At 40.5% G+C, this 27404-nt stretch overlaps 1 protein-coding gene across 1 annotated transcript in view; it reads left to right on the forward strand.

Moving 5' to 3' along the window:
- lpp (LIM domain containing preferred translocation partner in lipoma) overlaps positions 1–24788 on the forward strand; it is a 129592-nt gene extending 104804 nt beyond the window's left edge. The window contains exons 9-12 of the mRNA XM_053322430.1: positions 4312–4481; positions 20213–20391; positions 22820–22940; positions 24574–24788. Coding sequence (XP_053178405.1) covers positions 4312–4481; positions 20213–20391; positions 22820–22940; positions 24574–24702 — 599 coding nt within the window. The 3' untranslated portion in view covers positions 24703–24788. The remainder of the gene's footprint in view (positions 1–4311; positions 4482–20212; positions 20392–22819; positions 22941–24573) is intronic.
- Positions 24789–27404: the final 2616 nt, after the last annotated feature.

Raw genomic sequence — 27404 nt, forward strand, 5'->3', positions numbered from 1 at the left:
GTCCATATCATAAAATAGAGCAGAAGTAGTCTTTGGAAGTAAATGTGTCATTAGTGGCAGTTTTTTGTTGATTGATAGATTGTTAAAGTCATTTATGAAGCAAATTTAAACATTTCATAGTTCCACTTTCTTAAATGTGAGAATATTTGACTTTTATGTGTTTTATATAGTTGTAAATTGGATATTTTTAGGGTTAAGACTGCTGAATGGATGGGAAAAAGCAATGTACAGACATCAGCTTGGACCCATTGAAATTCTAATTACATCTTATACACTAAACAATTCATCAATTCATCAATTCATCAATTCATTGTAAAGTGCTCATATAAATTGGAACGTGAATATTTTGGATTTCTTGACATTATAATAAGCACTTTCCATTCTTTTTCTCTCATTTTTATGAAGAAAAAGATTGAAATCAGCTAATGAATCAATAATGAAAACAATCCTTAGATGCAGCCCTAGTATATATTATCATATCAGACCTGCCAACATGTACACATTCTAACATCAAAGTATGCTGGTACTAGTTGTTACTCTAAGGGACACAAAAAGAGGCCAGTTGTCTTTTTACACCTAAGTAATGGATAAATATAGCTGAGCCAATTGAGACATTAAGCTGGCACAATTGTTTCTTCTCCTATGTATAAGCTCCTGCCAATACAATAGCTTTCAATGGTTATTTATTATTCTAACTTTACCAGTATGCAGTGTTGGGTGCACAGTAGCCAGCAGTACTGTAAATGTAGAAAATGCTTATCCTTCTACTCACCGCCCCTGGTGACACATATACACATGAGGAGTTACTTGACCAGCTTTTCACTTTGAAATGAGGAGAAGAAGAAAGAAGAAGTCACTATGAGATAGTGAAGGAGAGAAGAGGCATGAATTGGTTGTGGTTAAGGTGAGAGTGAGGGTTTGGGTTAGGCTGTTCACAATGAATGAATGAATAAAGGATAACTGCACTAATGTGTTTGTGTGTTCTATAACTTAACCTTCTCTAGGAAAAAATAAAAGAAAGGAAACATTGTAAATGAAGTACACAATATGTAATATATGTAATTATGTAAAATAATCATTGTGTGAACAGCAATGATTCACATCTGAAGCATGGAGGTAGCTGAAGTGATACTTAAAAATTGGTCCGGAGTTGGCAGGTCTGCCATTTCATAGTTATTACTTTTTTTTGTGGTTGGCATGAATTTTTAAATGCGGTCAAAGTGGTGTCACCTCTCACTCACATATTACCGTAATGAATGACTGTCATTTACTGTAAATCTTCCGCATCCCCATTGGGGCTCTTCCTCTCCTCTCCTCTGAAACAAAAAAAAAGGCTCAGTGTGATGCGAGAGAGAACAATGGGAGCTGGGATCAAACAAGTTTTCCTTCTTTTTTCTCATTACCTTTCAAACAATGGAGACGGCTGACATGAAACACTACATACTGTAACGGTGACGTGTCAGTTTAACAATGCAGCCTCAGCGCTGAAAGACCGGTATTATTAATCAATCCTTATATTTGATATCCAGGTAATATTTAGAAACAGAAAAAAAAGCTTTGGGTAGTTTAAAGCTGGAGTGTAAACGGGCACAGATCTGCTGCTTTTTGTTCCACGTTATCATGTGAGTTCATGTGTGGGCTGCTGACGTGTGCACACAGCGTGGCATGATGCATGGTGTATGCATGATACATATGTCTGTGTTTGTATTCGTCTACATGTGTGGCATGTCTGGTGCAAAGACTTTTTTTTCGTTGTGTGTGTGTGTGTGTATGTGTGTGTGTGTGTGTTGTGGTAATACTGTGTACACTGTACGCACAGTCGCGCACAAATAGCTCCTGAGGGCCCTCACGATCACAGACTGCCAAAAGGAAAAGGATTTCCGAGAGGTTTCCTTCTCGCTATTTAAAGTGGGAGCCCTGTGGGACATGTTTGGCATTCTCATCCACTCACTGAAGATGGCCTGTGATCTGAAGCCACTAACAGGCTCGGCGTGCTCCGTCTCTGTCTCTCGCTCACTCTCTCTCTCTCTCTCTCTCTCTCTCTCTCCCTCCCTCTGGCTCTCTGAAGTGATTACCCTGCTTGTGATTCCACTGACACCCACATGTCCCCCCGAGACGTGCCTTCACTAGTTTGTTTAATCTGCCTCCCTGTACAGTAGGTAACGCTGCCATAATTGAGGTGTGGATAGAGCTGTGGGAACAGATAAAAACCGATAGCAGGTTTTATGAAAACTTGTCTGCAGTATAAGTCGCTGCGGATGACAGCAGTCGGTAAATTAACGCGCAAAAATATTACAGTGATAAGAATTTTTAAAAAGATAAATGTCGCTCCTTTTGTTTCTTAATGCGTCCCCAGTCGACGAACGGCGAGTCCTGTAATAACGGCGTCGCAAATATATCAGCGTTTCAATAAAGATTGAGAAATGTTGCTGGGAAAAAAAGTTGCGGATCCAGTCACTTTTCTTAGCAACTTTCCTCAGTTTCCAGCGAAGCCCCCTGCGATAAGATAATGAGTTATCTGAGATTAGAGTACCATTAGCGAGCCTCGCAGTCAAGCAGATATTTGATCTCGACAACATATGACTTCCAAAAGTTGTGCTGATACCTGAGACAGATTCCGCTTTACACTCTGTTTGAATTTTTTGATATGAAAACAGCAAGTGGAACTGTGAAAATGCAAGGATCAGATACTATATCTCCCCCGGTTAGTGTCTCGCCTCTGTCTGTAACACGCTTGAACCGCTCTGTTCAGAACATACAGAGTGTCAATCATCAGCCAAAATCAGCCTTTTAGATGAAGCACAAAATGAAAAAGAACAAAAATGATCCATAGAACTGAACTTGAATTAATTAAATATACTGTATCATGCTTCCTCTGAGGAGATTGCATCTGTCCTCAGATGTGTAAAAAATAAAACATTCTCAGATATCTTTTTAAACCCTATTATTGTAAGATACCAGTAATTAAATTGACAGTGTTATTAATTGGGTTGAAGATAACTTGCATTGAGTCGAGGACATCTTAAACTCAATTAAAGATATCTCCAACTCAATTAAAGATATCCAAATGCCATGTCCCGCAATATGCAATCAGGCTCTTTCTGGCGCAAGAATATCAGTTCACTTGTGCCCCTTTTTACAAAGACTTCGTTGTACTTCTAAAGTTTTCTTTTTATCATTTAAAGCATGACTTTTTGAAATAGATGTCGCCCATGTCACACTTTGGTGATGTGTATGGCTTCTTTAATGTGGCATAATTATAGTATTTAATCCTTCCTTATCCACTGTTTGAAATAGAAAAAAGAAGATTAGGCACTTCTGACATCAGGAAATGAATCATTTAAAGAGAGAGTTCAACATTTATTTTTTTTGGCACAAGGTAGGACGAGTTGATGGACATCAGCTCAGGCTATTGATCCAGAAATGAAAAGCAGTGAATGGAGGCGGGTAACAAAAAAAACATTTAAACCATAATACACTTATAAAAATGAGTGTTCACCATCCACACAAAGAACATCATCTCTTTGGTGTATTTTTCTGAAACAAACAAACAATTAAAAATGAATGGACATTGATTCTGATAACATATTTTTACTTGTTATTTGTTCCTGGATAAGGAGTGTTATTTCCCAATTGCTTATGCCTCAAAAGTGTAGAAAATGGTTATTATTCTATTCATACTTTGCTTTTGTGACCAGGATTTTGAAATAGACCGATTTTCAGTGGGAAAACTGGCAAAGTGAAGATTTTCCATCCAGATAAAGTTATTAAAACAGCATGAATCACCAGACTCAATGAAGGGAAACTATATTTGAGACATGATTCATCTAACTGAATTCACAGTATAATTATAAATCTACTAAACTACTCACTTCTAAATATTATGTGGCGACTTTTGTAAAAATATATATTAATTTTGATTTATATGTTGTTTTTATGACTTCATGCAAATGAAAATGTTCGAATCAACCCATTTTCCCATTAGAGATTGTTACATTTCGGAATTTTATTTAGGTCACAAAAGCAAAGTTTGAAGGGAATCATAGTCATTTTCTATACTTTTAGGAAATAACACTCAGCACTACCCAGTATCAAAAATTGTTTTCTCTTGTCTTTATTTAATTGTAAATTGAACCTTTAGTGTCTTGGACAAAATAAGCCATATGGACTCATGGTCAGTGTTTTTCTGCAGTGTTGTTCAGTGACTGTTGGCTCACTGATGAATTCTATCTGACCTTAAACAGAGTATGTTTGTGGATTTTGAGTGAATCTATCCTCAGCCTCCCTTCCATCTCTTCTCCCTCTCCCCAGGGCGCTGTGCCAGCTGTGGAGAGAACGTAGTGGGTGAAGGAACTGGCTGCACTGCCATGGACCAGGTCTTCCATGTTGACTGCTTCGTCTGCATGACCTGCAGCACCAAGCTGCGTGGCAAGCCCTTCTACGCTGTGGAGAAGAAGGCCTACTGCGAGCCTTGCTATATTGTAAGTAACTCCTGTCCCTTCAAAAACCCTCATTTAGACTTTCTACATGTACCTTCATTCAAGAAGTGCACATTATGACATCATATTGTTTGTATTTACACTTCAGGCAACCGCATTTAATTTCTTTGAGATCTGATAAGCTGACACCTCTCACCACACTTATCTTTTTTCGCTCTTGTAGTTTTGTGTTTGGTGACTCAGTAACTATGACTACAGTAACAACCGTCTTCCCTGGAATATTACAAGACACTGAAACAAATGTCTCTTAAAGGAAATTATGCAACTCACAAGATGTAATAATTTTTTTGTGAAATACATTGGAATCCTGCGGTATTTTACTGGGACCAAAAATGATTTCTAGAAGGTGCAAATCCCAAAAGAAACTAAACTTTTTCCTGTAGAATTCCTATAGGATCTTTAGTAATGTATCCTATAGGATCCTATTGGAAAAGATTACAATCCTTTAGGACTTTTTGATTAAGGTAGTCATGTGATGTGTTCAGTGTTTTGTGTCGAATATTGAAATGTGTACTTTAGCTACCATACTATTGGTCCATTAATGATACTGTAAATACAAGCCAACTAACAGCTAACTGCTGATGTGACTTCTACTGTTAAAGCTGCACTAATCAATATTATTATATCAACAATGGATTACAGAACAGTGTAATGTGAAAGGTGTCGCTTGTAGTGATGAACCAACAAAGAATGATCACATGACTCTCTCTTACCTCGAGGGTATTTCAGGTCTTTTACAGATCATTGTTTGGGTTTTCCCACAACTTGAACTGTTTTGGCTTACAGTACTATCACTGTTCTCATCAACCTGCATTTCAGCTCTGATAAACCCACTGTACACTACCTGCTTAGCAACTACCTTAAAATGGAGTGACTAACTAGAGAAAATAGTGACACATTTGGCAGCTAAAGAACCAGATATTTCCCTTAGGAGCTGATGGAGACCAAATTTCAAGACTCAAAATAACAGGTAACAAGTGAGCAGTGAATACATTTATAACCAGACTACCATCCACTCATACCTTTTTAGCCAAAATAACTCAATACACTTATGAATTGTTCTCCTCTGAGCTGCATTTATTGATTTTTTTCTTTCTTTCTTTTTTTTAACAATAGAGGATTTTTCAGATATCTCTCTTGATAGATGAGATGATTATAAAAACACAGTTGAACATTCAGTGAGCCGATGCATAACTATCTGGAGTTACAGCTGATGAGCAGTAAGATATGGTTAAAATGGACTCGAGTTATTCAATGAGTATAAAAAATCATGTTATATGGTGACATTGTATTAATTCTCTTTGTGGATCAGATAACACAGAGGAGTTTTTATTCTCGTCTGTTTTTCCCCTGATGTAAAGTTGACCAGATAGAGGAAGTGATTGACAGATATCCCAGAAGATGTCCTTAGTTATTTTTAATTTTGGGGTTTGTTCTTATTCATTCTTACAAAACTCTGACCTGTTTTCTTGTCTCTTCATTGCACAACAGACATGAAAGTATTTCCTTGCACAATATTGTCAGGAAAGACGCATCATCTTCTAAGACCACAAGGAAATCTTTTTGCAGAAGTGTTTTCCCTCATTCAGTTTCAGCTGAATTTGGTTCAGTCTTGTCATCAATCACGCCGCTATGTATGAAATGGTCAAAGTTTTTCCCTGTCAGCAATATTTTTTGGTAACTTTATAGGTCATTCCTGGAAGCTGAGACGGGAAGTAGCTGCATTAATGCAACGAGACAGTACAATGGAAATTCTGGGTAGCAACTTTTTAACTTTCACGCTTGTTTTCACTCGGAAATAAATTATTTAGGTTATTGGATTTAATTTGTACGAGTTTAAAACTTGTATGAGGCAGAGTATCTAAAGGAATTGTTATCATTGAGAGCCGTGATGTGAGTTAAAAAAAAAAAAGCAACAGTGGGGCTTTTCTACAGGCCTGCTGACACAGATAGGAGCCACACTAAAACAAATGTCGTCAGGTAGTCATTTGCCTGTGAAACACAAATGTTCCACTTTCCAGTCTGTAGATAAGAGACCTTTAAAGAGACATGATAGGAGGCTTGTACAAGCACAGTTTGCTAGTTAATGACGAGCTTAGAGCTTTGATTTTAATAGATGGTGAGAAAAAAAGCATCTTGGTGACCAGAGCAGCTCAGAAACAAGTGATGCACACTGCTTAGAAAACAACTTCAAATAATTCATATTTCCCATAAAGAAATTACAACACACACTGACACTGTGGAGTCTTGTAGCTTTACCCACAGCATGAATTAACACATATGTACAATACTCCTTTACATCATGTGCAGGAAAAGTGCTTGATGTGCACTTTCACAGTACAGTCTGGAAGCCAAGCTACATAACGTTTAAACCAGTGGCAGTCCATCTCTTAAATCATCTCTTTTTCAGAGGCACTCACTGTGATTGTAGTTGTCTTGTCTGGAAGTTCTCCAACTCTGATACATGCGCTAAAGAGGAACGGGATAATTTAAGAACTTTATTTATGCATTTCATCAGCATAAATGTTCTTCTGGCACAAGATCAAAAGGATGGGGGAAATCTGAATTTCTTAATGAAAGTAATTTCTTCTTCTTTTATTCCCATCCTCAGGGTCATACGCCTCTGTACGATTAGAGAATGAACGTGAGAGTTGAGTCTCTGAAGAGAAATGTCATATCCCAGAGAGAAAGAGGAAAAAACTTCAAGTTCTAGCCTCCAAGTCAGTCAGTCTAGGAATCTCTAAGAGAAAATGAACAGCAATCATACAATGTGAATTTGGTTGTTTTTTTTTTTACTATAGATCCCTGTGTTGTTCTCTCTCTCTACCCTGTCACATCAATGGCATATCACACTCTTACAGTATATACATCCTCTTTTCATTTTAGAGGGGTATTCCAGTGATTTCGTGTTGCACTTCATTAAGGTTAAAAAAAAAAAAATCTCCAAAATTGAAAATGCAGAGTCTGAAATATTCTAATTTGTAGTCCTAAGTATAGCTCAGACTCTCAAACCACCAGATCCTACATTTCCTATAATACAACCCAACAATATACCCCTGATGTCATCAGGGTAACTCCCCCCCAGGGTTCCCCTTTAAATTTAGATTGTATGTTTGAATTTAAAAAAAAGATTTGTTCACATAACTGATATTGTAAAATAGGTGCATGTTAGTTTGTCTCTAACTAAATAGATTGTTAGTGAAAAGGTTATGAGGTATAACAGTGGAAACTCAATGTAAGTTTAATATTTTTATCCTCTATGTTAATAGTAAAATATATGTTTCTAACACCATCTGGTTACATGAGATACTGAATATCTTATATAACAGGTACCTGAGGAAACTTATTGTGTAGAATCTGTAAAACATAATGCAAAGTCGAGTAATCCCTTTGCCAGGAATTGCAGGAATATGTTTCACCATCCAACAAAGTTTTCTGCCACTATCAAAGTAGGCGATCTACAGCCCCCTTATCAGAGCTGGGACTTTACATATTCTGTGGAACAATACTGGCATTTGCTTTGGCAAGATCTCTCCCATCCACTGGGTGATTTGCCTCTTTCAAACTGTTTGTCTAGATATTACTAATTCCTTTTAGTAACTCACCCACATCTGTTATCGTCACTCGTCTACTTCCTGATTTTACAACTCGCTATCTCTCCGTCTGACCAACCTCAGTCACATCACTGGCCCACAAATTACAGGGCAGCAATCAGCCTTTGTCTTTGGCACTTCCCTGGCTTGCCTCCACAGAGGGCTTATCGCTGCCTATTTGAATACAGACTGATGCTGATAAACTCCACAGCCGCCCAATTAATGTCTCGCTTTGCATGGAGTGGTTCGTTCTTAATCGCGTTAATGTGACAACAACATTGGGTCACCATTCTTTTGTCTTTTTTTTTTTTTTTTCTTGTCTGATGTGTGCATCAGTCTGAGGTGTCCCACAACTTCCCCCTTCCATGTTTGCACACCTAAGATTTGCACACATGAGGCTGTGAAAGTGCAAACACCACCCTATAGCCAGCTGTCTGTCATTGTTACTGAGAGTCAGGACTTTAAAGTTTCAGCACTACTAAGTGTTTTCTAAGAAAGCTCTCATGTGAAACATTTTCCTGCAGATTCTTACAGTCGCACATTGCTGACTGTAAGTTTTCTGCAAACTGGAACAAATTAATCACAGGGCATCTCGAAATCCTCAAAGCTGCAAAGGAGAGCAATCCAGTGGGGCCGGACAGTATAACAAATGATGGCAATATTTCTGGCTCTTTATCAGTGATGTAATAATATTTTTAGAGTGACTAATGGTGTCATACAGTGTTTCATTCACTGCATTTACTGCAGGATAAGAGAAAAAGTCACTTAGACATGATAGCCAGACAGATGGAAGCATTCACTGTTCATTTAGCTTTAATACAACAGTAATATACCATCAGAAAATGTACCACTTAACTGTATTTTAGCCTTAAAAGAAATAGTTTTCTTTATGTTAAATGCACTTATTCATTTTCTTGCAGAGAAATGAGCAAATCAATACCACTCATGTCTTTAGATCTGAATCTGAATCATGTCTTTATGCTAAATATGAGGCTACAACTAGAAGACTGTTAGCTTAACATAGCATAAAGGTACAGGTGAAATTTTTATAAACTTCTACCAGCACAAACCTGCTACAGTAGTATATGTACTTATTAAGACATTAATAATAAACTAAACAAACAAGATAATTAGTTATTAGTTGTACATTAGTGAACTGTAGAGGATTTTTAAAAACTTGACAGACTAGACAGAGTTAGTTGTTTCCCTCTTCTTCCAGCCTTTGGGCTAGGCTAAGCTAAGCTTGCCGTGTGCTGACTTTAAAGTGATATTGATATTCTCATGTAACTCTCAGTAAGATATGATAGTGTGTGTGTGTATATGAATACTGCATCTGCACTACGTTTAAATCCAGGACATGAGGGAGCTGTAGATAAAGCGTTTGAACAGATTATTTCTCTACACATGTGACTTCCTGTTAGCAGAAGTATGAAAACATGCTTCAGCTACTCACTGTGTGTCTTTGACACAACACCAGATTCACATTGAGCACATGCAGAACAACAGTCCAAATCTACTTAATCTATTGTCTAAGTGAATGCTGCATGCATTTTTGTTTTTTGTTGGGTGCTTTTTTTTTTCTGGTCCCCATAAATCCGTAAGCAGCTGTCGAACCTGACAGCAAAAACAAAAACCAAGACAGTGCCAAGTGTTTTCCAAAACAGCCCGGCATCTTAACTGCGTCTCTCGTAATTGGAGAACCAATTATGGAACCAGATTTATGACTTTTACACCATGTTTTCACGTTTTTACCTAAAAGCTGAGCACGTGTAGCTGAGTTCACACTCAAGCTTTCTATCCATGTAAAACAGAGCCACACATAATATCTGACTTAATGTTAATCTTAGTTATTGAGTCAGATAAATTGGCAGTTAAATGCACATGAAGGTTTGAGTCTTTTTTTGCATTCTGAGAGGAAACAATGACAGACAATGCTTTCTGAGAGCCGTGATATGAGATATAATGACATTTAGAAAGCGTGCTCCTGTTTAGAGGGAAAATGCTGTAATTTGACAGGCCAAGATTAAACTCAGTGTGTCAGCTTTTGTGTGAGCTACAAACACTGTCATGTGTTTCGATTACATCCAGGTATGTAGTGATTGTGCTCTTACGTTTGTGTGTGTGCTACATTTTCACTCAGATCCATTTCTCCGGGGCACTCGCGCATGTGTTTTACTGACATAAACGTTGACATGTCGACTCCTGAAAGCTCATATTTTACTGTAGTCACTAAACTAAAAAGCCATTTTCATTTATCCACTCTGATTTCTGGGACCTTTTCACAACTTTGCATCAAAAGCCAGCAAATGAAGTAATTCAGTTCAGCCGTCCTTCTAGAGAGTTCAAACTAAAAAATGTTCTTAATCAGTGGGATTATATGGAAGTCACTACATTCATTTGAAAATGAAGAATCATTTTTCTTTCTCCTTTCACTTCAGGAAGTCTGCCTCTAACCACGAGAGCCTATTAGTTAACAGAGCTGAGAGCAACAAGGACTTCATGTGGCTGATAGCTCAGCTGGTCTTTGAAGAGACTCAACAGTGGGATTCGGTGTCATTGAGGTTAATTGCTTACACGGTGCACCATGCTTACCGCTCTCAAGTCCATTCTACATTGCCCATATCTGCCTTGTTACTAGTTCCTCGCAATTTCTGCAGCGTTCCCACAGCCTGTTTTTTCGGGGAGTTGACGCACTTGAAAAAGGCTCGTTAACCGGCCTGTGCTTCAGGTTATGTGCTGGTAAACAGACCCGCTCAGTGTGCTTACTTGACATCAGTTCATACACGGTAAAAGGGCTGCAGACAATACTCAGTTCCCTGTTTGAGGCAGAATCACATCCCCACTTTCCTGTTTGTGCTACCACTTCCTATGAATATAGATCATCCAAAGTGCAGTCAGTTTAAGTGTTCTGTAATGAGACTGATGTAAGTAACACAAGGTCACACCAGGAGCCCAGCTTCATATTGAAAGAGCAGTAATAAAGAGATAGGGATTTGCCCACACACACACACACACACACACACACACACACACACACACACACACAAAAACTTAATCTATTTCCGCCTCTTTTGACAGAATTTCAGAGACCACGAAGGTCACGGACGCCAAGTTTCTTGAATGTAATTACGTTCATTATCTGGTGTTTTACTATAGCTCTGTTATTTAAAATAAATGGGCTTTGGTCTCACTGGCTACACTCTCCGAAAGATTTTCCATTCTGCTATTGTAAAGGAGGAACTGCACACAGAAGCCCTGACCTGCCAGTCACCAGGAAACGTTGATGATTGACTGATGAGCTTTCACCCTCCGTGTCTGTTTGTCTGTCTTAGAAAGTGGCGATGACGGCCTCGCTGTTCGCCCCTTTATGTCGCCTTTTATTAACTATCACGCTGCTTCTTTTTTAAAAATGTAATTCATTTTCACATGCACGAAGATTTTTAAGCACAAACTCTTAATGAGACTTTCTATCATCTATCAGCTAGTACTGCTGTTGAAGAAAGCACATTTACTGCATTTTCACACAAATCACAAGGAAAATGTAAAGCGTTTACAATGTATTAAGCACTTATAGGTACAGTAGTTACTCAAAGTTTAATTAATCGACCTGCCACTTCTATAGATGCATGCAAATAGAAAGAAAATACTTTGTTTGACCTGAGTTGTTTTTTTCTCCTCCTGACCTCCTTTGATTTCTAAATTTACGATTGTGGTTTTACGATTCAATCTGGGAACAAGAAATGAATAAAGGGTCCAAGAAGAAGCATGGAAGTTTGCCTGCATCCACACACCCGACACAGGTTAATAAAGTTTAAAGTTGTTGATTTCATTATTTAAAAGTCACGTTGCGCATATTTTACACCTCTCTTTCTCGATTTTGTGACACAGTAGATGCAGAAACTCAAAGAAGGAGCTATGTAACGTAATGTTGGTCAGATATTTTTCAGTGTAAACAAAGGAGCTATACTGTACTTCCTCCACAGAGACTCAGTTATTATTGAATGCTCAGAGGACACTTCCCTGTCATTATACACTCAAGTATTGATGAAGGGAACAATGTTGGTCGAAAGACTGGAAAACAACAAGAATGGATTCAACATCACACATTTGGGGAAACTCTGTTTTAACAGCTTGAACTGTCAGTCTATGTGGGAAAATTCCATGGCAACACTTTGCAAATCTGTGATATGTTGAGAGAAGGCGAGTGTGGGTTGAGTTTTTTTGGTTTTTCGCAAATTGCTTTTTTTTTTTCCCTCACTTTTTCACCAGGTTTGTTTATCACTGCAGTATAACCAAAGGTAGAGTGTGGAGCTGCAGTTCACTTTTACTTTAATCAGTCTTATAAATAACTTGTTCAGCGATACGTCAGTCTACAACTCTATTAATCAGCCGGTCGGTTGAACTGAACCACACAAACAAACATAGCCCTCTAGTCTTTGTGTTGATGGGAGTTTTTCAAGTGAGTTCAAATGCACTATAATCAAAACAATCTAGATAGCAAAAGGGAAGTTTCCAAGGGTGGCACAGCACCCAGAGGCGACAGGCATGGTGCCAGCTGTATTGGGGCTCGTGGTGATGGATGTCCTCCACATCACAACAAAACCAAACTCTCCCATCCAACGACGGGATATCCCCAAGAACTCCCCTAAAGCTTCTGCTGTCATTGAGAGAGGGCATATAGGATACAATACATTCAATCACAATCCCATCTCTCTCCTCTCACAGCCAGCCGCAGAGACACAAGCAGTCCAATATTGAACGTTTCTAATGTTGCCTCGCTGAGAGTAAAATGGCTCTAATTAGAGATGACTGCACACCACCCACACACCTGTCACTTTTCTGTGATGGATATCCAGGTAGTCAGATCCAGTAGGCTCGAAGCCAGCGTGGTGAGTTCAGGGCCCCCATATGCTCGTTGTTGCGGTACGGTGGCGCGGCTCTCTGTCGGGCGGCTCGGCAAGTCTGCACAGCTGCTGTTCATGCTGGGAGAGCTGCCACGCACACGCCGAGCCGGCGACGGCAGGTACACACCCACCCTGGTTCTACTTGTCGTCTGAGGCACGCTCACAAACACACGGCGGCCCCGGCTTTCTGCTGACTTTGTCATCAAATATTCATGGCTGTCTGCATTAGCTCGCGGAGTTCTAATTGAGTTCTGTATATTCAGACGTGATTAACTCGGTCTAATTCCTCAAAGGAGTGAGCCAATTAGATAGCACTTGCATGAATAGGATTTCACATCTTAGTGCGTCTCCAGACTTGCCAAGACAATTACGTGTGTGTAGAATTGCGATGTACAGTGGGTGTAAACTCGAGCAGGTCATTATTTCTTATTACTGACCCACACTACAGGAAACGCAGCTGTCCGATCCATTACGAACAAGTAAATGAAAAGCGCAAGTGTTGTTATTAGAGTACATTGTTTGGACAAGAGACAAGAGAGGGACTCCAAACACCGGGCTCTCTAAACCTTCCGCATGTTTTTTGTCTAACACGCACACACACACCCTCCATCACCCCCCCCCCTCCCCCCCAGGAGCAAGCAGGAGAAAAATATCCGTGACCCAGTGCTGACCCACCACAATGTCACTCTAACTCATGGCATGAGAGAACTACTGCCGGGGTCTTTGTCAGTTTCTCTCTCTGTAACCAGAGCAGGAGACATTGCCCAAAGTCCGGAGGGGTCACATTCTGCTGCGGAGCTGAATTTAAGGCAGAGAGGCAGACAGGCAGGCCGGCCACTTTGCATGAGCCGGAGAGAGATCAGGGCCCCCACTGCCACCTTTTATTCTTTGAAGAAAGGCCTGAGCAAGGCATGATCTGTGTGTGTTTGCCCTGTCCCTTCACGTTGGCTGCAGCATGACATGATCACGCAGCTAAAATAAGAAAAATCTGCATGAACAAATAAAGCCTCACAGCTGACTGGAATAGAATACATAAATATTTAAATCTCATTTGACACATGCCGCTTTTGTTAGTTTGTCGGAAAAACTCACGTCGCGTAAGTGAAAGAAGCGAAACCTGCAGCTGCCGGCGAGAAGGATAGCAGGGGCGGAGGCGGGTCATAAACTGTCCAGGCAGAGATATAAACTAAATGTAAAAAACAAATCAGTATAGGAGACTCTGGCAGGATGCCATCCCATTCCTGCACGCACCGGCCATCCATAACCCCGGTGTGAATTTATTACACGGACAGACTGAGGCGAGCGGGTTAGACCTACGCACCGAGGAAGCGCGGCCGTTCCAGGTCAGAGACACTGAAGACCTCGGACGCGCTCGCCCCGACTGACTGGCGTGCGCACAGATGAGTGTCACAAACGCTCCGTCTGCGAATTATACAGGTGATCCTTTCAAGGTCACTGATCCCTGGAGTGAACAGGGGGACCAAGAGTCACCAAACCATTAGAAGAATCACTTTCCACCGTGTGACACACTCGCTCACACCCACACGTAAACAAAACAACGCACACGCCTCAGTCATACGCATTCCAAGCAGCGGAGAAGACGCGAGTGGGTGATTTACATAACGTGCTTACAAATGACAGGATTTTGTAAAGAGAGTCAAGTCATGTTAATGTATCTGGATACGCTCACACCGCGGGCCTGATGCCGAGAAGCTGCACAGACAGATGGATGGAGTCATGATGCCAGGGAGCGCCGGCCACCGGAAAGCAATCACCGATATGAAATTAAATTTAAGTTGAATGTCAAGGGCTGAGGATGGAAACGTGTCGGGGGGTCGCGCCTGAGAGTCAGACCGGAGGGAGAGGAAATGGCAGGGGGTTGTTCACTTGTTAACCTTCGTGGGATGAGGTGGATGAGGTGGGAGAGATGATCATGATCACTGAACACAACCATCTCCACACAACTTCACACACACACATAGTTTACACACAGACCTCTCCACCTCTTCAGCCTGAGTAGACCCCAGCTCAGGAAAGGGTGGAGGGTGGCGCTCCAACAGTCCCTCCACGAATATGTGGAGATTTAAACGAGCTCCCTTAACCAAAACAGATTTTTGGCTTTTTCTACAAACTGAGACCTCCAAGATTTGGCTCAAAAATGTGGAAAACAAGTCTTTTTTATTTATTTTTTTCTCCCCTCTTTAACTCAACCATAACAATCCTCTCTGTTGCTTCGTCAAGCGCTTTTACGACCGACTCCACGTAGCTCCAAAAACTTCTTAATTAATATCTGGTCAGTACTTTCAGTGTGATTTTTGTTTTTGAGACTTAAACTATCTATATTCTGAGAGTTGTTTCCAGAATTAAGATTCACACAGCAAAACATCAGCGTCTGTAAACACCAGGACAGTTTTGCCAAATCTGCTGTTCAAATATGCATGAACAGAAGCTGGTGCCAAGTCAGCTGCGAGTGAGGTAACTCTGCTTCTTCCTCATGAAACAACTTCACCTAAAAAAAAAAGATAGAAACTGAATTATAAGAGCTTATTACATTCAGTTTTGATCTTAGTATTAATTGTCTGCTGAGGTATAAATCAACCTTAGTGTAATATGTGGAGTTGAGTGAGGGGTGTACTGAAAGGGACGGGGTTTTTTTGTTGAAATAAATAGACATTAGAGATCTCTTGATGTATTTAAGACAGAGTAATGAAGGTGAAATCTTAATTAATTTTCTTGATGGTCAGCGAGCAGCAGGTGTCCCTGGAGTTTGACTATAAAAGATGGAATGTGTAGCATTTTTAGAGGATGGACAAAGCAACAGGGACAGTGTTTTAAAAAGAATGCAACTCTATAAAATAACTCTGAAATAGTTGGTTTAAAGTTTAAAGGAATAGTTTGACATTGTGTGAAATATGTTTATAAGTTTTTTGCTGAAAGTTAGATGAGAAATTTGATAGCATTTATGTGTCTGCTCTAAATTTGAAGCAACAGGCAAGTAACTCACTTGGACTTCACCAAGAAGCTTATTGGCTGCTCACGCTCGCTTCATATTTTGCATTAGAGTGGTGTTGATTGGTTGATTGACTCCGGCATATCTCCCAAAATGTGGAACAATTGGTGTTGGAGTAGACAGCATTATATTGCGATGCTATTTTTGTTGACCCACATAGTTTGCAGCTTTTTTTTAATTATAGTATCACTCCTGTGTAGCACTTCCTGTTGAAATAAGCTCAATGAGAGAATAATTATAGATTTGTGTGGATCAAAACGATTCCTCTTTGTGCTGCTTGATTGACCCATATTAAGTAATATAAGGGAGAGAGAACCGCTTGTCGAGGTTCATTAAGTCAGTCGACACCTTCCCTCAGGAAGTAGGAGGGTCAGGGATTTGACTCATACTTCCCATGCAAGTCACTATCCGTTATAAGGAAATGCAAATGCAGCGTCGCTCCGATCGTTCTCTCCAACAAGCTCTCGTTAGACGTCACCGAGCTTCCTTCGGCGAGGGTGTAGTTAACTTACACAGCATGGCCTGGCACAGACCGGCCCCAGTCTGAGAGGGTCTGGACACACACTGAATCAGATCAACTGCAAATTTGGCCCACTCCGAGTTCAACGTGCCAGGCCGTAAATCGCGTGCAGTCTCACTGAACTCCAGCCTGCCTCCTGTCAGCCCGACTTGGCCGTGTGAAATAAAAAAGAACACATAGGTGTAAAATTTGTGTTGATACGGTCAGAGGAGCAGCTTAAATTTAGCAATATGCCACAACAGATCTTGAACTGTTAACTGTTTAATCTGTGCACATCTGTAGTTCTAGCATGTTGTATTTGTAACAGCGTTTTCAACAGAAAGTTACAGACTGTGGACTGAATAGATTAAAAATGAGCAGGTTGAGCTTCAACCCTTAACTCTTGAGTGTGTGAATGAAAGTATTGATTTATGTTAGAAGTATTTGGCTGAAGGAGTATTTAAATACCATGGATGAAATAAGGAATCTGTGACTGTTTTGACAATCAGTTAATCATCAAATTTCAAGAAATACTACCAAAACCTGTAATGATTTGTTGCTTTCTTCTGTCCTATATTATAGTCCATTGAATATCTTTGAGTTTGGCCGTGTCTATTGAACAAAATAATAATAATTTGAAGTGAACACCTTCAAACTTGCTGTATTTTTTCCAACTGGTTGCTTAATTCAGAAAATAACCAGCAGATGAATCCATAATTAAGATCCTCATTAGTTGCAGCCCTAATTCTTATCTAGTCATTTAGTCTAGGTGTGCATCTGCATTTAAAAGATATGCTTTTTCTAGAATATTCTAACCTCTTTCAAATGTTGTTGTAATAAAGTGAAAAAAGACACGCTGATTTACAGTTGAAATGAATGAAATTACTTTCCTCGTTTAACATTTTCCAATAAAAAGGTTTGAAGTCTAAACCTCCACTAATTTACTTTTATTTGTTTCGTGTGACTCTCCGTGTCTCTGCCTCTCCGTCTCTCTCTGTCAGGCCCGTGTCTCATGTTCAGCGCGGAGCACATGGGACCTCTTAACTCCCTGTTACATGCTTTGTTTGCATCACACTCTTCATTCCAACTGACAGCTGTGTCAAACGTTGTTTGGGAGCCCGTTGCTAAATAGTGGGAAGCCGGGCCGGACCGTGCAGGGAATCAGAGTGTTTGGTGTTCTTGCACTCAGGGAGACCACGAGAGAGCACTTTGTAGGAAACGGAGAAGGCTTACAATGAGGAGGGAGGGGGGAAGAAAAATAATAATAAAGGGAGGGGGCCACAATTGACTTAAATGCACTCTACTCTCACCCCCAGTTCAGCAAGAGGCTGTCTGACCTAAATTCACTTTACCTCATCTGCCTAGACATTTGTTTAGCCTTCTGGGCAAACACTTAGAGAAATGTATGAGGGAGGGGGGGAAAAAAGAATACATATGCTTGAATACATCACATTTAGTCAGGGGAAAAAGCAAAACCCGGACATCTGCAGACATATACAGCCCTCTAGTGGCAAACTGAGAAGGACCTGGATGTCTGACAGAGAGAGGGCAACGAGTGATTTTTGGAGAATTTCCTGAACCATCTCTGGAGATCTGCTCCCCGACCACAGACCCCAAAACCTCTGTACGTTCTCTGTTTGACATCAGCCCTGAGTGTGTGTAACAGCTCTAATAAATGTTACCTAATACCAAATAAAAGGATTCACAAGTGAATAAAAAAATTTAAAAAAACAACGGAGGGCTGAGCAGAATGAATGAATTCAGGTCATAGAATCTTACCATCAGAGAGAAAGAGAGAAATTTTGTCTTTTGAGTACTGTACTCATTACAATGGCCCGGAGGAACCGTGTGCTGTGAAATCATATGCTCTAGTTAAGCTAAACAAGGGCAAGGTATTCCCACATGAAGGGCAGATGAGAATAAGTAAGTGGAAATGCAGACAGATGAGTAAGAGTTGAGGATGGTTGAGTGCAGTTTGGCCCCTGCATCTTACTCACATTCTCAGGTTGCAAATGTATTCCCTCTCTCTCCCTCTCTCTCTCTCTCTCTCCCTCTCTCTATCTTTCTACCTCTACCTCTCTCCGTGTCTGCGTGCGTGCGTGAGGCAAACCTCAAGGGCTCAGTGCAGCGAGCTCATTAAAGGCTTTATTCCACTTCCAGGATCGAGCAGGATTGCAATATGGACATTGTTTATACACAAATGTTGCCCTGGGAATAATGTTTATTTCTATTACCGTCTTGGAGGGGAGGGGGGAGGGGGGGGGGGGTAAAGGGAGAAAAAAAATGATGCTGAGCTTGTCTGCACACATTGCTTTTCATGAAATAATGCCTCTCCAGGAGTGCTTTGAAGAAACGGCCATTTTGCAAACCACTTCTTTACAGCCTGGAGTCATAGATCATCTGCTCTCATCTTTTGCCCTCTTACCCTCAAGTGACACATGATATTGGTGCAAGGGGGATTGGTGGAGGAGGAGAGGGGGGGAATCTGGATTCTGGATGCACAGGTCTGACACTCGTATTCATGTCAGGGGACGTTTTTACATCCTACTTTCAGTGACCTCGTCCTGTAAAGCCCCTGCGTTCATCAGCATATAGACTATAAATGTCACTGCACGTGCTCAGCAGCCGTTCTAACATACAGGGGGAGGAGGGGGGGGGTGGTGAGGAGGAGGAGGGGGGGTGTTTGGGAGTTCACCTCGGCCGAGCGGTCACAGAAGTGTCATTTTAAACGGCAGGGCCCCGGCGGTGCATCTGGGAGGCAGAGGATGACGCAGCGCAGTGTTGCTACACACCCCGAGCTGTGTTTGGAAACACTGAGGCAGCTTGCTACTACTGGCGGGAGCCAATGGGAACAGCTGAACCGTGCACTCTTTAGCCCAGCCAAGCGCAGGAAAAGAGGGGAGAACAGAGAGACACAGAGATCCAGGAAATGCCTGAACGACAACAGCGGCCCGTCATGAGAGCGCACACACACACACTCCCTCACGCTCGTTCACACTCACGCAGCCACATCAGGCCGCACATTGATCACCCGCACATGATATATCCGTCCTCCTGTAATTGCATCGCTGTTTAGAGAGGCAGCAGTTATTTATGTAATATTGAAATAACAAATGGCGTCTCCCGGTAGATATTAAGAAGAGAGATGCCACAGATAAGTCAGAGGCAGGCGACCACCCCCCCCCCACACTACCCCCCTCTCCCACTACCCCCCCACCCCCCCGCGGGCCGCTTGCCCAGTCGCCTGGCTGCAGAAAACCTGCAGTCATCACAAAGTGGAAATATTTACTGCTCACACTCTTGCATATGGGAGGATGGAGTGTGGGTGAGGGCGGCTGAAAAATGACTGTGTTTGTGTTTCGAGGGGAGTGCTAATCAGATTCCTTCAGCTTCAGAGGCATTTGAGGATAGGCTCGCTTGAAGGTCCTGAGTGTGGATTTATTTGTGGCCCAGGCAGGACTGAAAGCAGAGCCACCTGAAGTGTAAAGCTACCATCATAGAATCTAAAAAAACACTAGAGGAAACACAGGAAAACTTTTCTAAATATCTCACATCAGTTAAAAATGTGTTAACAGACTAAAGTGCTAATTGTAAACAAGCGCTGAAAGTATCTTTGGTAAATGAATCATCACAATCGTTACATTCATCATCCGGTTTTGTTGTGTAATCCTGTGGGTGTCTGTGGGTTTGTGTTTTTGTGTCTACAGAACACCCTTGAGACCTGCACCATCTGCAGTAAGCCCATCATGGAGCGCATCCTGCGGGCTACAGGGAAAGCCTACCACCCTCACTGCTTCACCTGCGTGGTGTGCCACCGCAGCCTCGACGGCATCCCTTTCACCGTGGACGCTTCCAACCACATCCACTGCATCGAGGACTTTCACAAGTATGTCATTGAGGTTTTTCATCACACAGAAAGCTGCACAAACCAAGCTATCAACAAATTCTGCACTTCCTCTTAGATCTAGGTGGCATTTTAGCATCTTTCAGCTCATTGTTTTGGTTTTATTTACAGGTGTACTGTTTCAGTCAGTCTCCTCAAGTCCTTTCAAGATGCAGTGGCAGCTTTTTTTAACCAAAAGATCTCTTCATAAACCCTCCATACACTTCTATACCTAACATCAAACAGCAGAAAGACTAAACTGGCTAAATGAGGCTAGATGATGAAGAAAGTGAAACATCTAGCAGCTGGAGGCTAAACCAGTTGTAATATACACTCACTTCCCTCTTTATTAGGTACATCTGTACAATCTGATTCAATCCAATACTACAGCTCTGCTTTAACATCTACATTTATGAAGCTTATACATTTTCAGTTTTTGTTGACATAGTCAGAAAGGTAATAACTCATAGTCATAGTGGGTGATGGTGGTGTATTAGGGTGCATTATATTGAATGGTGTTTTTAATATTTTGTCCACTCCATTAACATACATGGGGGGGAAGGGGGGCAAAATATTAGAAAACACCAGTCAATATGATGCACCCCAGTATGCCACCACCACTTAGTAAGTACAATTATCACCTGAAAATGTTAATAAAAACTCAAATGCATAAACTTGTAGAATCTATAGCACAGCTGTTGTGTTGGATTGAATTAGCTTGCACAGGTGTACCTCATAAAGTGGCCAGTGAGTGTATGTTCTTTAATAGATACTAGAGAGCAGTTTTACCCTGACTTCCAGTGTTTATACCAAGCTCAGCTAAGTACATCTTCTCTTCACAGTGTGCACACCTGACTTCGTAGTTCCCCTCAGCTTAATGAATCAATTTAGCATCTTTCAGCTCCTTGTTTCAGAGCTTAAAGGAGAAGTGAATATTGGTCCATGCACTGTTGACAGCTTCTTCTGTAGCCCCCACATGGCAAAAAAAAATGTTTTTCTTGGTCCTATAAATTCAAAACAGAAAGTGATATCAATGTGAAATCTCAGCGCTTCCTTTTTGGGAAACACTGCAGACGATTTCACAAGAACAGTGACCGTATGCAAAGCAGCTGTAGGTATAAATTTAATAGTAAATTCCTGTCATTGTGTCACAGTCCACAGATTGCATAACCGCCACATTACCAGAAATGTTCCTTAACTCAGTGACCAGAAGGGAAACAGAAGTAAGCAGCTGGCTCTTGGTGTGAGTGCACAGCTTTGCTTTATGGAGTAGCTGCACTGGGCCGTTTAATTCCACATGACAAGTGTGACCTCAACATCGCAGCCCTTTGTGTCGAGGAATAGTTACGCTCAGACCCAGGCTTCTTTCTTTTTTTTTCCGGCTAATACTGGGCTGCATTGTATGGCCGTGGTTCTCCAAAAGCCTGTCGAGCCCCTTCACTTCCTGATTCCCAGGCCTTCACTAAACATGCGAAATAGAGGAAATGTCCACCTGGCATTCAGTCAACTGACGCAACCTGAAATCTCAGTGTGCTTCTCATATCCTCATTAATGCTGCTGTTAGGGATTCCCAGACCTGCTGATTTAGTGGTTAGAACATGGTATTGTGAAAGTCAGTTAGTTATATTTATGTTGTTTGGTTGTATATTTAGCTTTACATCACATATTCTATTCATGAGAATTATTTCTGACAGGGGCTACTTTAGCTTTCAAAGCCACCTCCATAGTTAAGTGATTAATGAATACTAAGCTGGAAGCTGTTAACATCAATCTTTGACTTATTTTAATTAAGTGTTTCCAAATGTGGAAGCGCAGTAGTCCTTTATAATATATCACATTTCCCTCATACTGACCACCGCAAGTAGTCACAAGATGAATCTGACTCATGATACATAAAATAAATAGATATAATGTATGTTTATTTTAACTTTCCTCTCATTTTTTCTGTTTCCTTCTTCTTCTGGTTTTCTTCTTTTATTTTCTTTCTTTTTAGATATTTTTTCCATTCTACTGGTCATAACCAGTAGATAAAAGATGAGGGAACCCAAGTAGACATGGCTTTATTTTAAGGGATCACAAGTTTAAAAAAAAAAAAAAAAAAGCTAAAAAAATACAGCACTGAATTAGTAGACAGAAAATGATTATTGATTCTTGATTTCTCTGTTTTATTATTGTGGATTTGAACATGTCTGAGTTTTGTACTGTGAATCCAGCGAAACTCTGACAAACAAACAGGCATATTAATTGATAGTAAATGATTCATGTTTACAGTATCAAATAGCCTCCCCATGCAAACTAATGAGTGAGGACAGATCACTAAACCTCCAACAAAGGAAGTTTGTGTCATTCAAAGTCACGTTATGTCACAATATTTACGCTGCCTTTGTATTTCCTAATCTAATCACTCTTATTCTTGCTTTCTATTTAACAGGAAGTTTGCACCACGCTGCTGTGTGTGCTCTGAGCCCATAATGCCAGCGCCAGGCCAGGAGGAGACCGTTCGCATTGTGGCCCTGGACCGTGACTTCCACGTGCAGTGTTACCGCTGTGAGGTATGCACTCTATGTATTCATCCCTCCTTATAATTAGCAGCGGTGCCTACATGGTCCATGTAGCTCCAGCTCCAGCTGACAGTCATTACGGTATGAAGTTATAAGACAGAATGCGCGTGCCCGCCCACCGAGTCACCTTTTCAGCGAGACGAGTGAATCATCCCCTCTCCTTACCTGCCTCGAAAAAAATAGCTCCGCATCTCTCCTCTGCAAAGTTCATGGACTTACATAGTAACCAATCTGTCAGAAGGCGCTCGCTGGCTGATAAGCTGCTCTGAGACATTACGTGCCCGGCTAAAAGAGAAGTAACGTGTGACATTGTCAAAGAGCTGTGCTAGTGTGAGTGCACCGAGCGTCTGGCAGACATAAAGGTCAAAGGAAAGCAAAGCAGATTAGTTCAGCTGAAGGGGCTCAACAAGAGAAGAATTTTGTCACCAGGGAGGCATGAGTAGATGGAGTTGTAATTCTGAATGTGCATGTACGTGCTTGCGCGTGTGTGTGTGTGTTTGTGTGAGACTCTTGTGTAACCCTTTGTAGCAGACAATGACAAAATGATGCAGAAGCAATGTATGTAAATATATTGCTGTGTGTGAAATCATCTATGTGATTTCACAGAAATAAAGACATCTGCGCCATGTAAACTCCACAGAGCAGAACATTCAAATATATATACACATTCATCACTCAGGTGTTTCTGATCTCTCTCTGTGTGTGTGTGTGTGTGTGTGTGTGTGTGTGTGTGTGTTTTAATGAACCGACTGGAGAAGTCAGAGAAGAGCTTAGTCACACTGTCTTATACTGTTCATGATCAACACACATGACTCTAAAAAATCATGCAGAAAAACACATTTTACAAGAACACATTGAGTCTCCTATAACACAGAGGTTCAATAAAAATGTGATACATAAACCACATAAATTATTCAAAAAGAAAATAATTATCATAAAACTACCAAATGAAGGAAAAAAGCCAATAGAAAAATTAGAAATATTGAAAATGAGAATAAAGATCAGGCACAGTGGTGCTCATGACAATGCTAACATACTAATGTGTAGCAGCACATTAGTATGTTAGCAGTAAACAAAGTACTTCTGAGGCTGATGGGGATGAAAAATAAGAATTTTCTGACAAAGGTGGTGACAGCTGGTTTTAAATTGTATGTCGTGTGTGGGTAACGACAGACAAACATATAAAAAGTTATAGATCCATGTGTGTGATGAGCATTCATGATAAAGGTCATGAAAACTACGAGAGTTTCCAGGGAGAAAAACTAAACAGGAGCACAGCAGGAGAGGAAGTGAAAATACAGGAGAAACCTGGGAAAAAAGCAGAGTGCTGGCAGGTATGAATAAGGTTTAAGATCAGAGTTTTAATCCCCTAAAGTAGGTCATAGTGTGTTAAGTAATATTCAGTTGTCGCCCATCTACTGTAGACACACCCACCAAAATATTTCAGCTTCACATGTGTTTCTGCAAAGAGCCTCCTGTAAATTAACAGTGACTAGTTTTCCAACAGCAGTAAACGTGTCATTTAGGGCAGAAGCACAGCGAGTGTATGAATGTGCCTGATCGCTGAGTGTGGCTAATGACTGCGTCTGTGTTTGCGGACTAACGGAGTATCTGTGTCCTGCAGGACTGTGGCTCCCTGCTGTCAGAGGGGGATAACCAGGGCTGCTACCCTCTGGATGGACACGTGCTCTGCAAAAACTGTAACACCAGCCGCATCCAGACCCTCACCGCCAAGGCCACCACTGACCTCTGAGCAACCTGCCGCCCGGTCACCTCCACTGTGATAACCCAATTTTCTCTCTCTCTCTCTCTCTCTCTCTCTCTCTCTGTATCTCTCTCTCTCTCTCTCTCTCTCTCGCAAACATACCCATCCACAAAAGCTTGCATTCCTCATCATATCATATACACATATATATATGTATATATATGTATGTATATATACATATATATTTATACATTTACTTGCAGTTACACAAAATAGCATCACACATGTATTTAGTGGCTGACTCGGTACAATCACAGCAGAAGACTGTATTGGTTAAAGGAGTAGTTCAGCATTTTGGGAAATCCACTAAAATGCTTTCTTGCCAGCTAACTGTAACGTTTCATTCAGCACGCAGATATGTTTTCATCTAAATCTCGGCAAGGAAGCAATTCAGCGCATTCCCCTAAATGTCAAACCATTGATTTACAAATCCATAATTTAACATGTGAAAATACACACTACACACTATCACTCCATCTTACCTGGCATGTTCCAGCCAGTGCGTACATGCAAGCATATATGCAGACAAACCCGTCTTTAGTCGCTGACCTAAAAGGGAGTCTGCCTCCACCGAAACATGTGAAATGTTTGACACATCTGCCCCGCAGGCGAAGCCAGGACGGATGTGTGTGTGTGAGTGTAGCTTTAGTCAGTGTTTGGAAAAACACTGAGCATATGGTATGTTGTTTAGAACGTTGCTTTTATTCTTTAGTGTTTGCACAGCGTAAATTACACAGACAGTACACAAATGTGGACAAAATAACCACACTGAAGCTCATTATTGCAACACAGTTCTGCATAAGTGAACGCCAAAGAAATAACTTTTAAACTGCCATATTTTATGTATACTTATTCCATATGCCACTATATTTAATATCACTTACAGTGTATTGATGGGGACCACAGGAGCTACATACATCCTCAGTGTAAAAAAAAACAAAAAAACAAGACAAAGTCCTCAATAGGCAGCTGCTGAATGCAATTCCCCTTTTTAAATATTATCATCTTTTATTTCTAATAGAAATTGCCATGACGTATACAGTAGAATATTTTCTGTTGGCTTCAGCAGTACAGTTAGACATTCCATTCATACAAATATGCCCTTATATTTTAGTGTAATCATTTAGTTTTAAATAAATAGTTTTTAAGCAGATAGATATGTCACGTATTCCTCCAACCCATGACATTCATTAGATCACTGGTTGTACTGTCTGCATCTGGCAGAGATAACAGATATTAGATGGCTATGCAATTTTTAATGCTAATGGCATCGACACTTTATATTAAATTTTATAAATAAGGAAATATTTTACCTGTACAGTTTCAAGCATAAGTGTCCTTATAGTAATCCTTTAATCAGAACTATGCTGTTGGTACTGTGTGACTTTGTGTGTCAGTACTGTGCTGTATGTCAGTATTGATTGTACCGTTGAAACTCGTCTTTTATATTTTAGTCTATGTTTAAAGTCGATGGGCAAAGAAGGGACTGTGAGAGTTTCCCAAAAATTATGATTTTTTTTTATTATTTGTTCCATCCAAAAGTCATGGACCAGTGTTCATGATTATAGTTAGATCAATATATTACAGCAGTAGTGAGTTAGTCAAGACATTTCATGATAAACAACAAAAACAATATAGTTAAATAATAAGTGATTGTTTGCCAATTTATTAGTTGGATTGGTAATCAGTGAACCCAGTATTTTTTAATTCCAGGTGCAGTGTGCATGTGGAGGGATTTATTATGAACAAAGCAAGTAATTATAACTTTCAGTGATATTATAACAGAAGAATGAGGCATCACTTTGCTACTTTACTGTTTTACTCACACATGAAAAAAAAAGGTTTAGTGCCATCAGAAAGTGAGACAGACAAGAAATTAATATACTGTAGTTAATATCACAGCAGAGCCTTTGTGATCAACTGTATCAATGTTTTAAACAGGGTAACACTTTGTAATCAACTGTGCTAATGAGCTCAATAAAGAATTATCAGTGGACAATAAGTTGATATTCATCAGATGTTTTTGCTAGGATGTTTTTAGAATGAAAATAGAGATAACTGGTGTTTAAAATGTAAAGGGATACTGAATATTGCCTGAAAAGATGATTATGAAAACACAGTTAAATCTCTGCACATCTGACCGTGTTTGGTCCATTGGTTCGACTCTTTCTAGCAGACAGAACCGTCCCTCGCTCGCTCACTCGCCTCCAGCAGGGAGTGAGTGAATGCCGGTTCTCCAGGAGGTTAGGCAACCTTTTTCCGTCGATATTCGGAGCCCAGATTGTAGACGGCCAGTTCATCGGTTCACATAAACAAACCAAAAAGACAAAAAGACTCTTACAGCTATGTTAAAATCACAAGTGTACTGTGTGAGAATAGTCATGTTAGAATAACTCAAGATAGAGACACGATTTACAGTGGTCTCAATCTTCTTTATTGTATCTCAACAGTTTGATCAATTAGTTAAATGCATTCAAATCTGTGCTTCTCTCTAATTAAAAGAAGTAGTTTATTTATTCTCCTTTTATCCCTCCTCCTTTAGATATAAATATATAACACCGTCTACACTCTATCCATACTTACCTCCTTCACTTTGGCCATTTGATATTTGACTCAGTGAGTCATCTGGTTACGATGAATATGTCATATGTGTTGCTAGGTTTCAGCTGACAGAGATGTTTCTGGGCATC

Source organism: Scomber japonicus, chromosome 7, assembly GCF_027409825.1.
Source record: "Scomber japonicus isolate fScoJap1 chromosome 7, fScoJap1.pri, whole genome shotgun sequence".
Taxonomy (NCBI): domain Eukaryota; kingdom Metazoa; phylum Chordata; class Actinopteri; order Scombriformes; family Scombridae; genus Scomber; species Scomber japonicus.